Source organism: Canis lupus, chromosome 21, assembly GCF_003254725.2.
Source record: "Canis lupus dingo isolate Sandy chromosome 21, ASM325472v2, whole genome shotgun sequence".
Classification (NCBI taxonomy): Eukaryota; Metazoa; Chordata; class Mammalia; order Carnivora; family Canidae; genus Canis; species Canis lupus.
The window spans coordinates 31047006-31061546 of NC_064263.1; the positions used below are offsets into that span (position 1 = coordinate 31047006).

At 40.5% G+C, this 14541-nt stretch overlaps 2 protein-coding genes across 13 annotated transcripts in view; one reads left to right on the forward strand and one right to left on the reverse strand.

Moving 5' to 3' along the window:
* Positions 1–14541, forward strand: part of ZNF215 (zinc finger protein 215) — a 219763-nt gene that overhangs the window by 83922 nt on the left and 121300 nt on the right. The window lies entirely within an intron of this gene.
* The window catches only part of LOC125752111 (olfactory receptor 2D2-like), a 57787-nt gene continuing 48406 nt past the window's right edge, over positions 5161–14541 (reverse strand). Inside the window, exon 3 of the mRNA XM_049098687.1 lies at positions 5161–6634. Within this exon, the coding sequence (XP_048954644.1) occupies positions 5446–6393 (948 nt within the window). The 5' untranslated portion in view covers positions 6394–6634 and the 3' untranslated portion in view covers positions 5161–5445. The remainder of the gene's footprint in view (positions 6635–14541) is intronic.

The window sequence follows — 14541 nt, forward strand, 5'->3', positions numbered from 1 at the left end:
GGATTTGCGCTCCTGCCCCGCAGCCCCCTCCGCAGAGCCGCGGCCCGAGCCCCTCCGAGCTGCTCCGGGTCCAGCCTGCGCGCTGCAGCCCTTTAGGGAGCTCGGCGCACTCTCCCGGGGCGCAGGTGTCTGTTATTGTCCCAGGGAGCCCGAGGGCATCCCCGCCCTCCTGGGGTCCTGCTCTAACTCCCTGCAAGAGCCTTTCCACACGGGAAGGTTGGTGCAGCTCCTGCTTCTCCGGGACGGGGCTTTCCTGTCCTGGGGACACTGCCCAGCCTCAGCCCGGCTCCTCGCGGGGGTCCTCCCCCTTGGAGGCCTTTTGTTTCCTTATTTCTCCCCCCCCACCCCACCCCCGGCTTCCTACCTTGGTAGAAGTGTGAACTCTTCTCACTGTAGCATTCCAGCTGTTCTCTCTTTAAATCTCAGGCCGAAAAAAATAAAACAAAATAAATCTCAGACCGAATTCGTAGATTTTCAGGATGATTTGAAGGTTATCTAGATAATTTGGTGGGGACAGGTGACGTGGGGACCCTACTCTTCCTCCATCTTGCCCATGCATTCATTTTAAAACCATTATTGAGCTCTTTTTATATTTTCTCTTATCTGACTCTATTTGTATCCAATATACCCAGAACAGACACCGATGTGTTATGTATTTCAATACAAATTTTTGCAATCACTACTGCCCTTTTAAAATTACTGGAGCTGGACCACAATAGACAGATGCTAGTCTGGGGTGTGAGGATCAGAGAAAACTTTTATAGTAACAGCATCTGATACTTGAAGTGACATAGACAGGAGAAAGCACTAATAGGTGAAGTTGCTGATCTGGCTGCCCATGATGATCTAAATGAGATCTATTTCACTAATGGGAGGGAAAATAAGGAAATGTAAACAGAAAATTTCAACACTAATTTAGAGAATTCTTGCCATGAAGAAGAAAGAAGGTATGGCTGAGAAAGTGGGATTATGAGTTTATAAAATTTTTAAATTCCTAGGTCACTTCCCTCTTTACTTTGAAGACTTTAACCCTTGGGTCACTGTCATCCCATGGCACACTACTATTTATAGATCTTAAGTTTTCTAGTCTTCACATAAAATGAAATATTCTATTATTCTGCCTTCTCAGAATTCCTCGGATGATCTCAGCCATCCATGCCATGGTCGTATCTTTCATATTGCCATTACCAAGAGTTGCCATCGCCACCTCAAATTCTGAAACCACAGAATCCTGAGCAAAATAAAATGGTTACAGTTTTCAGGCACTAATTTCCGAGACGGTTTATTATACAGTAGGGGATAACCGAAATGCTGAGAGTTATGCTCCCATTCATTCCATCAAAATAGATACCGGTGGGGCTTTTCACACTACTAATTAAAGCTACCATCTCTCTCAAAACAAAACAAGACAAAACAAAACAAGCTCCCCAACGCATGCTCCCTCTCCTGCTATGGAAGGAGAGAGGGAATAAACTGCCAGAAAGCTTCTAAAGAAAACATTTCCTGTATACACCAAAAAAATAATAATAAAGATAACGTATAGAGAAGGGTTCTTAGTTGTAAGCAAGAGATATTGACTATGTTTGATTTAAGCTAAAAGGAAAAATGTTGAAAGTGGTCATTCTGGTCCTGCAGCCAGAACCACAGGCCACAATCAGATAGAATGGGTGTGATGACAGCATCGCTGCCACTCAGCACTAGATGGCGCACATCGCTCTGCCAACACCATCAGCCCAGGCCCTGCTGCTGGAGCCGCTGCTTCACTGAGGCTGGAAATTGGGCTGTTGGTGCTTCCTCTGCCCCTGAAAGAAAAAGACTAAGAAAAGTGTATGCTGACCAACAGTAGGTCAGTCAGGTGATCCAGGTGAACAGCAGTAGTGATCATGTGGGTAGTATGTGCCCTTGAGATGATGTGATGGAGATAATACTTTATCTTTGTGACCTCCCTCTCCTAAACCCATAACCTCAGTCTAATTCGAGAAAAACACCAGACAAATTCTAACAGGTCATCTTCCTATAAAATATGTGACCAGTGATCCTTAAAACTGGAACAGTCAACAAAACAGAAGTCTGAGAACCTGTCACAACCAAGAGGAGCTTAAGGAGACATGACCAGTAAATGTAATATGGCATCCTGTGTGGGATCCTGGATCAGAAAAGGCATATAAGGGAAAAGAGGAGAAAAGAAAAGAACGGGGGCACCTGAGTGGCTCAGTCAGTTAAGCATCTGCCTTTGGCTCAGGTCATGATCTCGGGGTCTGAGACCAAACCTCACGTGGGTCTCCCTACTCAGGGGGGAGTCTGCTTCTCCCTCTACCCCTCCCCCCACTCCTGTAATCTCTCTCAAATGAATAGATCAACTCTTTAAAGGAAAGAAAGAAATCCAAATGAAGTATGAATTTTGGTTAATACTGTATCAGTATGGGAGAGGGCTTGGTGGCTTAGTCATTTGGGTGTCTTCCTCTTGGTTTCAGCTCAGGTCGTGATTTTGAGATGTTGGGGAGGTAGGATTATTCCCACATTTGGGGCTCCATACTCAGCATGAAGGATACTTGGGATTCTCTCTCTCCCTCCCCCTAGGCACTTCCCCCTGCTGTCTCTCTCTCAAATAAATAAATAAATAAATAAATAAATAAATAAATAAATAAATAAATCTTAAAATCATGGGATATCAATGTTGATTTTCTTAATTGTGACAAATACTATAATAATAATAATGTAAGATGTCAGTAATAAAGGAAAGTGGCATATGAACACTCAGGGTACTTCTCAGTTTTTCTATAAGCCTAAACCTGATCTAAAAAAATACATTTATTTTTAAAAAACAAAAGAAACAGCTTGTTTTCCTTGCTTTTTCATGTCACTAGAGCTTAATTCAGAATATACACTGGGAATTTCTGAATGACTCCACCTTGCTAGCTAACTACTGCCGCAGTGAAGACAAGAAACTGAATTTCAGGTGTATTCAGCTTCTAAGGAGGGAGACAGGCTCTAACTAGCCCAAGACACACAAAAGACCATAAATGTGGAAAGGCAACTCAAATGACCAGAAGCCAAAAACTGACATATGGCCATTACACATGGCCTGTGAAACCAAATCCCCTCGCTAATGTCTTGACTACCGATAGATTTCAGCCTGACCAGTGTAATTCATAATCTGCATAACACCATATTCTAAGTAGTTGTAGAGCACAGAATGTTGAGTTCAGACATACAATAGCTTAGCATATGGACTGCTTCTGTGGGCATTATGTCAGTCCTCATCTGAGGGTCTTGAGGGGCTCAGTTGGTTAAGCGTGTGCCATCAGCTCAGATCATGATCTGGGGGTCTTTGGATGGAGCCTGGTGTCAGGCTCCCTGGTCAGCAGGGAGTGCGCTTCTTCTCCGCTCTGCTCTCCTCTCTCTCCATCCTTGCCCTCTCCCCTGTTTCATGCTTTCTCTCTCTCTCAAACAAACAAACAAACAAACAATAAATAAATAAATAAAATCTTAAAAAATATAGTGTCCTATTCTGATTGTGTTTACTAATATAATCCAACTGCTAGTACACTATCTGCCGCAAATTAGATTCTCAATAAGTATTTCCTGAAAGAATATGAGTGTAGGAAACGTATTGGCTCAAGTCCAGTCTCTTTACATTTTTAAATGATTTTATTAATTTATTTTACATAGAGGCCAGAATCAGGGAGAGCGGCAGTTAGAGAGAGGGGGAAGAGGCTCCCCACCCCTAGGATTGCAGCCTGAGCCTAAGAAAGATACTAAATCAACTGAGCCACCCAGGTGCCCCTGTACTTTTTATTAAATAATAACAGATGGGTTCATATCAGAAGATCTGTTTTCATGATGCTAGAAAGAAATGGAGTTTGTAGCAATCAATTGCTTGCAAATCAAGGTCATGTCCCATAGAGCTTCAGAGTCCTTTACCTTAAAATGAACGTCATGTATTGAAAGAAACCTTACAAGATTGTTCCATTAAAAACTCTGGACCTTTATAGTGAAGTGACTGCAACCAAAACTTACCTTGTTCAATTAGATAGCAGGCTCAGGGCTTCAGGGGACTTTGAAGGCACATGGTCAGAAACCTCGCATCTATGAGAGGTAGGAGAGAAGGTCTGGGCATTCTCTGTCTTGCTTTGTGCCTTTTCCATCTCCCTCGTCTCACTGGGTTTTGAGCCTGTTTCCTGGCAATACTTACAAGTTAAAATTTAAATTTTGTCTGGCTGCATTATTATGACTTTCATAAAGGTCAGCCTCATCACAAACAATTCATAGCACACACCTACCACCCCCCTAATCTTGAAAAATACCATTGAGTGAATAGCAGTGATCTGAGTAAGAATTTGCACATTAAAAGGTAGATTATGGGGTTCTGTTTGGATGATAGCAATCAGACAACTAATTGTATTGGCACCATTATACATTTAAATCTCTGATTTTAGCCAAACTTTAATCATGCCTTCACATTCATTTTACTCGTCCTTATGTGGTAAGCAGAATAATGGTCCCCCAAAGATGTCCATGTCCTAATCCTCAGGAACTCTAAATATGTTACCTTACACCAGAATAGGACTTTATGCTTAGAATTAAAATAAATATCTTCAAATGGGAGGTTATCCTTGATTATTTATTTATTTATTTATTTTTGGAATATGGTAACAGGAAATCAGAAGATAGGTAGAGAATGAGCTTGAAAAAATTATTCCTGTGTCTTTCTCACTGCCATACAACTAAGTCCACAACTCCTGTCTCATGGCATTCTATATTCAGGTATCCTGTTCAAGTCCTAGTTGTCTTTCAGGCCCAGAGTGGTACCAACTGCTTTCTCACTTGGTAGCCCTGGGATGCCACTATGTGTTGTTAGTTTCCAAAATCCTGTCTTTACCTTTATCTGATAGATAAAATCTCCACGTACCTCATAAGAATGTGAGAAGGACAGCAGAAACCATATATACGTTTTCTTTGTAATCATGCTCTTCACTACCCACTTCAAACACACATGCATGCACATGTGCAGGGACACATACATGTGGCACCTTGCTTATAGTAAGTGATTAAGTACTGATTGTTTATTTATTGGTTATTTGATGAAATAAATTCAGAAATATCTAAAAATAAGAGTTGGAGCATGATCTGGGATAGATTCATAATAATATACCATGTATGATTTTAAACAGATGGATTTCACTGGTCCCAGGATTTATAAAATGTGCATGTTTCTTATAAGATTTCCTAACTCTTAGGAGCCAAAAGACCAACCAGAAGGAAGCAGACCCTCCTTCTGTGGGTCCATGAATTATTGTCCTTCTTCTACAAAGGAAGTACTGGATGAAGGATGGAGGGTAGGTCGACAGCAAGGTCTCAGGATGAGGATCTGACCAAATTCCAAGCTTGCTGAGGAAATTACTCAGTAGTTTGTATAGGTAAGGAGCTAAAAGGGTCTCACAGTCAGTGGCAGATTTCAAGCCTGCATGGGAAATTCCTTGTGGCCACTTTCCTCAGAGCTCCCTTCACATCCTTGTTCCTCAAGCTATAGATGAGGGGATTGAGCATGGGTGTCACCATTGCATAGAACACAGACACAAGTTTTTTCTGTTCTTTGGAAGACTTTGGTGTCATGTAAGTGACAATTCCTGACCCATAAAAGAGGATGACCACCATGAGGTGGGAACCACAGGTAGAGAATGCCTTGAGCCTCCTCACAGATGACTTCATCCTGACCACAGTCACTATGATGTGGCCATAGGATACTAGAATTAGGGAGACAGGTATGAGGAGAATTATGACACCCATGAGGAAAATGGCCATCTCTGAAGTGTGGGTGTCTGTGGATGCCAGGATCAAGAGTGCAGGGGCCTCACAAAAGAAATGAGCAATACTATTGCTCTCTCGGTAAGGCAGCCTTAGTATAAAAGTGGTATCTACCACAGACACCAGAATGCCGCTGGTCCATGATCCCGCAGCCAGCTGAACACACACCCTCCAAGTCATAATGCTAGGGTAATGCAAAGGGTTGCAGATGGCCACGTATCGATCATAGGACATCACTGCCAGCAAGGCACACTGTGTACCCCCAAAAATGAGGAAGAGTAAAAGCTGAGCTGCACAACGTGTGAATGAAATGATCTTTTTCCTGGATAGCAGATGAACCAGCGCCTGAGGAACAATGTTGGTAGAAAAACAGAGGTCAGCCAAAGATAAGTTGCAGAGGAAAAAATACATGGGTGTGTGAAGCCGAGAGTCAGCCTGAACAAGGCGCATGAGAAGCAGATTTGCAAGCACAGTAACCAGGTAGACACCCAGGAATAAAATAAATAGGAGCTTCTGAGTGTGGGGGTCATCAGAGAGTCCCAGGAGGAGGAACTCTGTCACCCGCGTCTGATTTGCTGCTCTCATACTTTGTTGTTTCAGGAAGAAGTCTACATGCTAAACATAGGTCCATAGAACCTCAGATTTGGAGGCCGTTCGAATTGCTCTCAATCACTATCAACCATTCCAAAACTCCCCTTGTTATAAAAATGATCATGCTGCTTTAGTTGGAGCATTTTCAGTGTTGTAAAACTTCGTACTTTTAAGCTGGCGCCTTCATTCTTAGTAAGTGTAGAGTAGATCAAAAGAATCTTCTTATTCTGAATATCTAATAATTAAAGAGATTTGATTAATCTGTAAGTTATGGCATAGAATTTCACTTTATTATCAACTAGAAATTTGAGTCCTATGCTGCTATTGCCACCCCTTCTCCATTTTATGCTGGCATAGATTTTTTATTTATTCTTTGGGCATATGACTGTTGTCTCTTCCCTAAAAAGACAGTCACTAAGATATAAAAAATGAAAAAGGGCCAAAGTATCTTAAAGAACTGACATTTTCTTGGACAAAATAACTTGTTTTGAAAGAGCTGGCATTTCAAGAAGTAATGGGCTAGTATGCCATCATCTCTTTGGTAATCGCACCCACGGCTTCGGATGGAACTCCCAAATATCAATCTTAACCATAGAAAACTTCCAAAATGGCAGACACACCATCACAGCATTTCCACTTGAGGCCACCAGGTTAACTAATTTTCTGTGTGCAGACTACACAGCACTAATTCACCACCTCTAGCCCATCAGCTCTCATTGCTTTGCATTATGTGTGTCTTCTTCCCAGAAAATAAAAACTCCTCTTAAAACTAAATCTTTAGGATTTTTGTGACCTTTTATAGACATGATGTGGTGATTTATTTGATCAATTATCATTAATTAATTAAATTTAAAAATTGACCTTATGGTTTAGTAGAGTTGCTTAAGAAGCCTGTCAGATTTCTGGGTCTAAGGCGGAAACATTGGTTGTTCCTGACTTTGTTCCCTCTCACAGGAAAAAGAAACAACAACTATTCCAGAATAAAACACCACGAAGAAGCAACCTGCACCACAGAGACCAAGAGAGATGGCATTAGAAAGGTAAAAGAAGCAACTACACGTTGAATGCATTGTCCTTCACCCAGGCCGGTGCAACATCATGTGGACAGGCCTCCCCTGAGCTTTCTAGTTCTCTAAATAAGAAAAGAAAACCCAGGGGAGATGATCTGCGCTGCCCCAGCATTGTGAGTGCTTTGCAGGAGCCCCTGCTCTGACCCCAAACTATAGGGACTGCAGGGGAGTCAATTGGGCTCTACCACTGGAATCTGATTGTGATAGAGAGGGGAGAGAGGCTTGCAACAATCAGCATACAGATCTTGGCAGAACAAAATTCATACCTGCTGTGCCCAAGGACTAATCCCAACCTGTAGCTTTGCTCATATGCAGGACTAGCTCAGATATGTACTCTGGCCAAGGCACAAGGTGGGGTGCAGAGCTGCTTGATTCAGATCCTCAAAGGAGTTTTGCTAACCTCAGAGACTGGTTTCCCAGATGCAGACAGGGAGCTGAATCACAACCCTGCCTGCTGTGAAGAGTGTCTGCTGGCCTCATCTGACCAGAAGGGCTGAGGATAACTCCTGAAGCAGTACAGCCGAGCAGAGCTCTAGCTGAGAGGTCAGTGGGAAGAGCTGATTGCACCCAGAGAAAAGCCAGTACCAGAGGAACATTCCTGTGCTACACACAGGCAAAGGCATTAATTCACAGCCTAGACTGAAGGTAAATCCCAGCCCCTCCTAACTGGAGAACCTGCCTGGGAAACTGAGAGTAGCCTGAAATGACTCAACTCCCACCTAGGCAAGGAAACTAGGGCATCGCCCCACCCACTGTCAAGAGGGTCTCCTGGCCTCATCTGATTGGAAAGACTGGTGGCAGCTCCTAGGGCAGTGCATCCCAGGGACATTCAAGCTAAGAGGCAGGTGCACAGAACTGAGAGTTTGCAGAGCAAAGCCAGTGGCTCTGTTCCATCAGGAAACTTAGGGTGGGTCAGGACAAGAGAACAGAGATTAGCCAGCTTTAGAGCTGCTTTCCCACTGTGCTCAGGCAAGAAATCTTGTGTAGCTCTACTCATCCATGAATACAGCCTTCAGCTTGTGCAACCACAGAACCTCACCACAGCACATTGAAACTGCCTAGCCCATCCAACGGCCCTATATACAGTGGCACTAGAGCAGAGAGCACAACTGTAGCTTCCCTCATCTGTAGAGCAAAACTGATAACATCACTTGGCCAGGGAATTCAGTAAACCTTCTGAAGGATGGATTGGGGTCCTTAAATAAGAGCTGTACAGGCTTTGGGTTCTGTCTTGCTGCCCTGCCAGAGCAGGGAGGCTCTTTCATATATTATTACTAAATATAGTACCCAGTCTTCATCCTCTAAAAAGCCTGACCAGAGAATCCAGGCAGCCACGGAGCCCATCCTACAACCTCACTTCAGTAGGGAACTAAGACAGAAGTCCTAACCCAACTGTTTTTGGCTGGTGGCACACCTCCCATCACATTAATAGAATGAAAGAAAAGAATCATATGATCATCTCAATAGGCACAGAAAAAAAAGATTTGACCAAATTCAACACCCATTTGTGATGAAAACTCAACATATCATTCATAGAAGGAACATAGTATAATAAAGGCCATGATTTGACAGCCCACAATTATTGTCATAGTTGGTGGTGAACAATTGAAAAGCTTTTCCTCTAGGATCAGGAACAAGACAAAGTTGCCCACTTTCACTACTCTAGTCAACATAATACTAGAGGTCCTGGCCAGAGCAATCAGGGAAGAAAAGTAAAAGTTATAACAATTGAAACTGTCTGTATTTGCAAATGATAAAATTTGACATGCAGAAAATCCTAAAGACTCAATCAAAAGAAGAAAACCTGTTAGATCTAATTAATGAATTCAGTAAAGTTGCAGGATCCAAAATCAACAAAATCAGTAGCATTTCTATACACCATCAACACAGTTTCTAAAAAACAAATCAATCCCATTTGTAGTATCATCAAAAACAATAAAATAATTTGGAATAAATGTAAGGAGATGTAAGTTCTCTACAATGAAAACTACAAGACATTGATGAAAGAAATCCAAGACACAAAGAAATGGAAAGCTATCTCATGTTCATATTTAGAAGAATTAACAAATGTCAGTACCACCAAAACCTAGCTATAGATTCAATGCTGTCCTTATCAAGAGTCCAATGGCAATTTACAGAAGTAAATGAAACACTCCTCAAGTTTATATGGAACCACGAAAAACTGCAAATCGCCAAAGCAATCTGAGAAAGAAGAACAAAGCAGGAGGCATCACACTTCCTGATTTCTAGCTATATTATAAACCTATCATCATCAAAACATTATGGCATTGGCATAAATACAAACAAATAAACCAATGGAACATAATGGAGAATACGTAAATAAGCTCAAACATATGGAGACAAATAACACTGGACAGGGGAACAAAGAATGCTCAATGAAGGAAAGATAGTCTGTTTGATAAATGGTGTTGGCATAATTGGATAGTCACATGCAATAGATTGAAACCAGACTCACCTCTTATACCACTCTCAAAAATTCATTTCCAATGGATTAGACTTAAGTGTAGGTCCTGAAAGAAAACAAATAAAAAAACAAAAATAGTAGAAAAGGTGATCAGACTTGTTACCAGAGGCAGAGGATATGGGGAGGACATTTTGGAGGAGGGGGACCAAAAGCTACAACTTCTAGTTATAAGATAGATGTATACTAGGGAAAGAATGTAGACCATGACGGCTACAGCTAAGACTACTTTATAGTATATTAGAAAGTTGTTAAGAGAGTACTTCTAAGTTCTCATCAGAAGAATATTTATCCTTTTCCTTTTTTTTTCTTTTCTTTTTTTCTTGTTTCTCTATAAGAGAAGATGGATATGAGTTGAACCTACTATGGTAATGGTAATCATATCACAATATATGTAAATCAGGCCATCATGCTATATTCCTTGAACTTACACAGTGATGTATGTCAATTATTTCTCAATAAAACTGAGAGGGTGGAGGGTGGATGACTGTCATTATGTGTAGAGAGATTTGCAAGACTTGGGGAGTAATAATAAAATTTCATGAAATGGTTCAAAAAGAAGGGCGAACAATCTAAAGTCTAAAGATTAAGGCCCTATACAAAGTTTAAGCTTTTGGCCCTTTATCTACTTGGTAAAGGTGTCTCAAAATAATGGTTCAAATGCATCACATAAAATGTATAGGGTTGCCAAGAAGACCAGTAATATTCACATAGAGTTTATTACAATAGTTTTAGGAAGCAAATATATAATATAATGATACATGTGCTTCTTTATTAATGAATTAAATATCAAAGTATTGTGGCAGGTCTAATAACGATCTTAATCAGAAAATTAATGAGCATAAAGGATATTTGTAGGTATCTTCAACAACTACAACATGATATAAAAATACCTGTGATTTCTGTTGGTGATAAAGTCATGGATACTGCTAATGATAGTTTGGCTTAGATACCAACATTCAAACAAGCAGGACATTTTGAATTCCAGTTAGAGTAAAGAAGAAATAAAGAAATAGCATTCACATCTTAATTGAAGAGCACTCTAAAGTTCAACTTAAGAAGTCCTAGGCTAGGGGTACCTCGGTGGTTCAGTCAGGGAAGCATCTGCCTTCAGCTCAGGTCATGATCCAGGGTCATGGGATCCAGCCCCACGTTGGACTCCCTGCTCTGCATGGAGCCTGCTTCTCTTCCCTGCCCCTGCTTTCGCTCTCGCTCTCTGTCTAGTCAAATAAATAAATAAAATCTTAAAAAAGTGTTTCCTAGGCTAAAGAAATGCCCCGTTTTCTCAAAAAGACATTATCACATTCTATGTTATCTGATAATGGGGTCTTAGGCATCTGGATAGATCTATGAGTCAAAGTGATGAAGGGTTCCAATTCATCATTGTAAGAAAGCATGAATCAATAAAACATTAATATAAGCAACCACATCTCTAGCTGACATTCTTTGAGGGTTCCCTTATCTAACCCTAGGCCACCTTTCCAGCCATTTTCCCTGCCACATAGTTAGGACAAATTGAATTTTTTTCCTCACTGATTTTTGCTGGGCATAATCCCTTTATTCAGAGGTATGCCCACTACTAGGTTTACTATCACTTTCTTGAACATTCAAGATACTTTGAATATTCAGTCAACTTCTTTGTAGATCAAAAGACATTGGCCAAGCACATTATTGGTACTGGGGATACAGAAAAAAGAACCAGGCCCTGAAGTCAAAGAACCTCAGATACAAATACCCAAACTATAGTCATATTTCATCCTCAGTATCAGTGTGGTCCCAGAAATATCATAGATTCATGGCAAATAATAGCTTAATGAATGAATATACTGGGTTAAGTGAGTCTGTATGACCTAACAGTTACTTAAATCAAACTTAAAAAGAACAGCTTATAAAGAAAAATGTAGTCTATTGCTGAAGTAGCTGACATAAAAATACATTTTGAGACCACATCCTGTTTTAAGAACGGTACTTTGGGAATTTCCTTTCATCTGGTGGAAGGTATTACTTGATTAGTTCTTAGAGTCTCCCCAAATGCTTTAGACTTTGTTACTCTCTCCACCACAGTTCATACCCGTCCCAGAGTAGAAATTATTGCATGTCTCTAATCTCAGGGAAAATTAAAGGACAAGCAAATATTCTCAGTTTTGATGAATAGAGATACCATAAAACTGAACACTTTTCCCAAAGTTTTAAGTGATGCTTATAATCAGTGGTTAACCTAACAGACGGGAAGCTGCAGGATTTTGCTGATTTCTATACCTTCATCCAACTAATAACTATAGGTTTTTAATGATTCCATTTAGGAAGCATATTACTCAGGAACACTTTTCTTTCTGACCCACACATGTTTCCCATCCCCCACTCCCACTCACTCCCAATACATGTAGACATATACAAGTCAACACATCTAGTCTAGAGACTAGATACATTAGTGTACCTTGAGCCTCGTGTACTTTTATCATGGCTGATAACTTTACATTGGATTTATTTTCTTTCTCTGTGAGTGTAATAAGTGCAAGGACCGCATCTGACTCAACTTTTTTCACAGCATAGAATAAATTGGTCCAGAATAAGTGTACAACACACGTTTTCTGAGCTGATTTCACCTGAGCCAGAATATCAGAAGACAGAGATCTATCTGAGTCAGGGATGAGTGTGACTTGTGATCTGTCAGATGTAGGAGCTCTCACCAACTCTGGCACAATAGTAGAAGACTACACCCCTGTCATGTCCAAATTTGCTTTTAAAACCATATTATTCTCTAATGCAAATGTGGAGGAGAAAATGTTCCCCCAAGTGACTGTGAACCTGCCCCCAGAGTCAGGAAGCTTCTGAAAGGAAATCATGTGTGCTGTCAACCTTTCTCTCACATCATTCTGCCTTTTCAAGAGATTGAATGTCAACTTTAAGTTCATTTCTCTAATAATGACATTTATGAGAAATCAAACAAGATGATAGGGTCACGGAGCCATGCATTTTCTCATCTGATGTTTTGTTTAAGAAGAAGATTCTGAGGGAGTCCATAGGAACCAAGAGAAAATACTAAATTTCAGTTTTGATTACAAAATCTTGTGTGCTAAAAATCACCTAGTCTCTATAATACATACTCACTTCCTGTCTTCCAAGCCCAGCTCAACAAGGCATAAACATCCCCACTCAGAGGACAAGTACTGATTCCATGGAAATTCTACTTAAGTCCTCTCTAGGTGAGGACTATGATTCTTCTTCACAAGGAATTTGGCATTGCAATTATGGTTTGATAAGGTAGACCCACTGTGGAAAACACCTTGGCTAGATCTATAAGAGAGTTCTACCCCTAAGGATCTGATTGTTTCAACAAAATTAGTTGAATTTTAAAAGCCAAATTTATGAAAAGATTGACACCAATTCTCTCACAATGTATGCCAGATTATTACCTTTGTTCACCATGTGCCTTCTCTTTCCATCTCTCTAATAATCTTACCCCCATTTTCTCATCCGAGGAAGGAAAAAAGATCACATTAGCATGTTAGTGGTCAGAGTGGAGAGCGAAAAAGAGTGTGAGCATCTAGTCATAAGTTATCTGAGTCAAAGAGTTCCATAAAATCTCTGAAGCCAAGATCAAAGACAAGGCAGAAAGGGGAATCCCCACAACTCTGCTGTCCTTCTGTTGCCACCAAATGTGTTATTGACATCAAGGCATACTGTGCAACTATAGTTCCATTTAAATGAGGTCACCAGAAGGATACTTGGAGCAGTCTCTGCAGTGGGTGAAGTCTCAGGAGAATTCTGAATCATTAGGGTGGATCTTGAGCTCTGTTTCTTTTAGAGGTTCCCAAATGATTATAAGGAAGACAGAAAATAACATGCAGTTAGCACTCACATCTCCATTTATGGGCCCCATTATTAGTTCTGCTTACCTGCCTTCTTTTTTGGGAAGCGTTGTATTGTTGCAATGAAGTAATGGGTTTCTAGGTTCTAGGTTGCAACCCCGTTGTATTATGTATTATATATATGATTTTTAAGAACTTCATAATTTGTACAATGTGAATATGATGTGCCCCAGATAATAAAAGATTCTACGATTATTAACATTTTAACCCTATTTTCTTGGTTTCTCCTTATACACATAGTTATTTTTTAGAATGGCTATTATTTTTTTATTGGAATTCAATTTGCCACAGTGCTCATCCCATTAAGTGCCCCCCTCAGTGCCCGTCACCCAGTGACCCCCATCCCCGGCCCACCTCCCTTTCCACCACCCCATAGTTATTTTAATAGCTTGATGCTAAATCATGGACATACTGCCCAGAATACATAAGGAACTCCTACAGGTAGGAAATGTCAGAAAATTCCAGTTTTTAAAATGGGGAAAAGACTAGACAAGTCTTTACAGCATAGGAAATACAAATTACTAAGAAGTATATGAAAAGGTACACAATGGAATTAGCCATGAGAACACATAAATTAAAAGCATAGTGAAATCCATTAAGGCTCAAAAGAATGGATTAAAATGTTTGAGGATGTGGAGTACTTCACATTGCTGATGGGAGTTTAACTTGGCACAATCAATTCAAAAAGCCATTTGGAAGCGTCTCTGAAAACTTACTT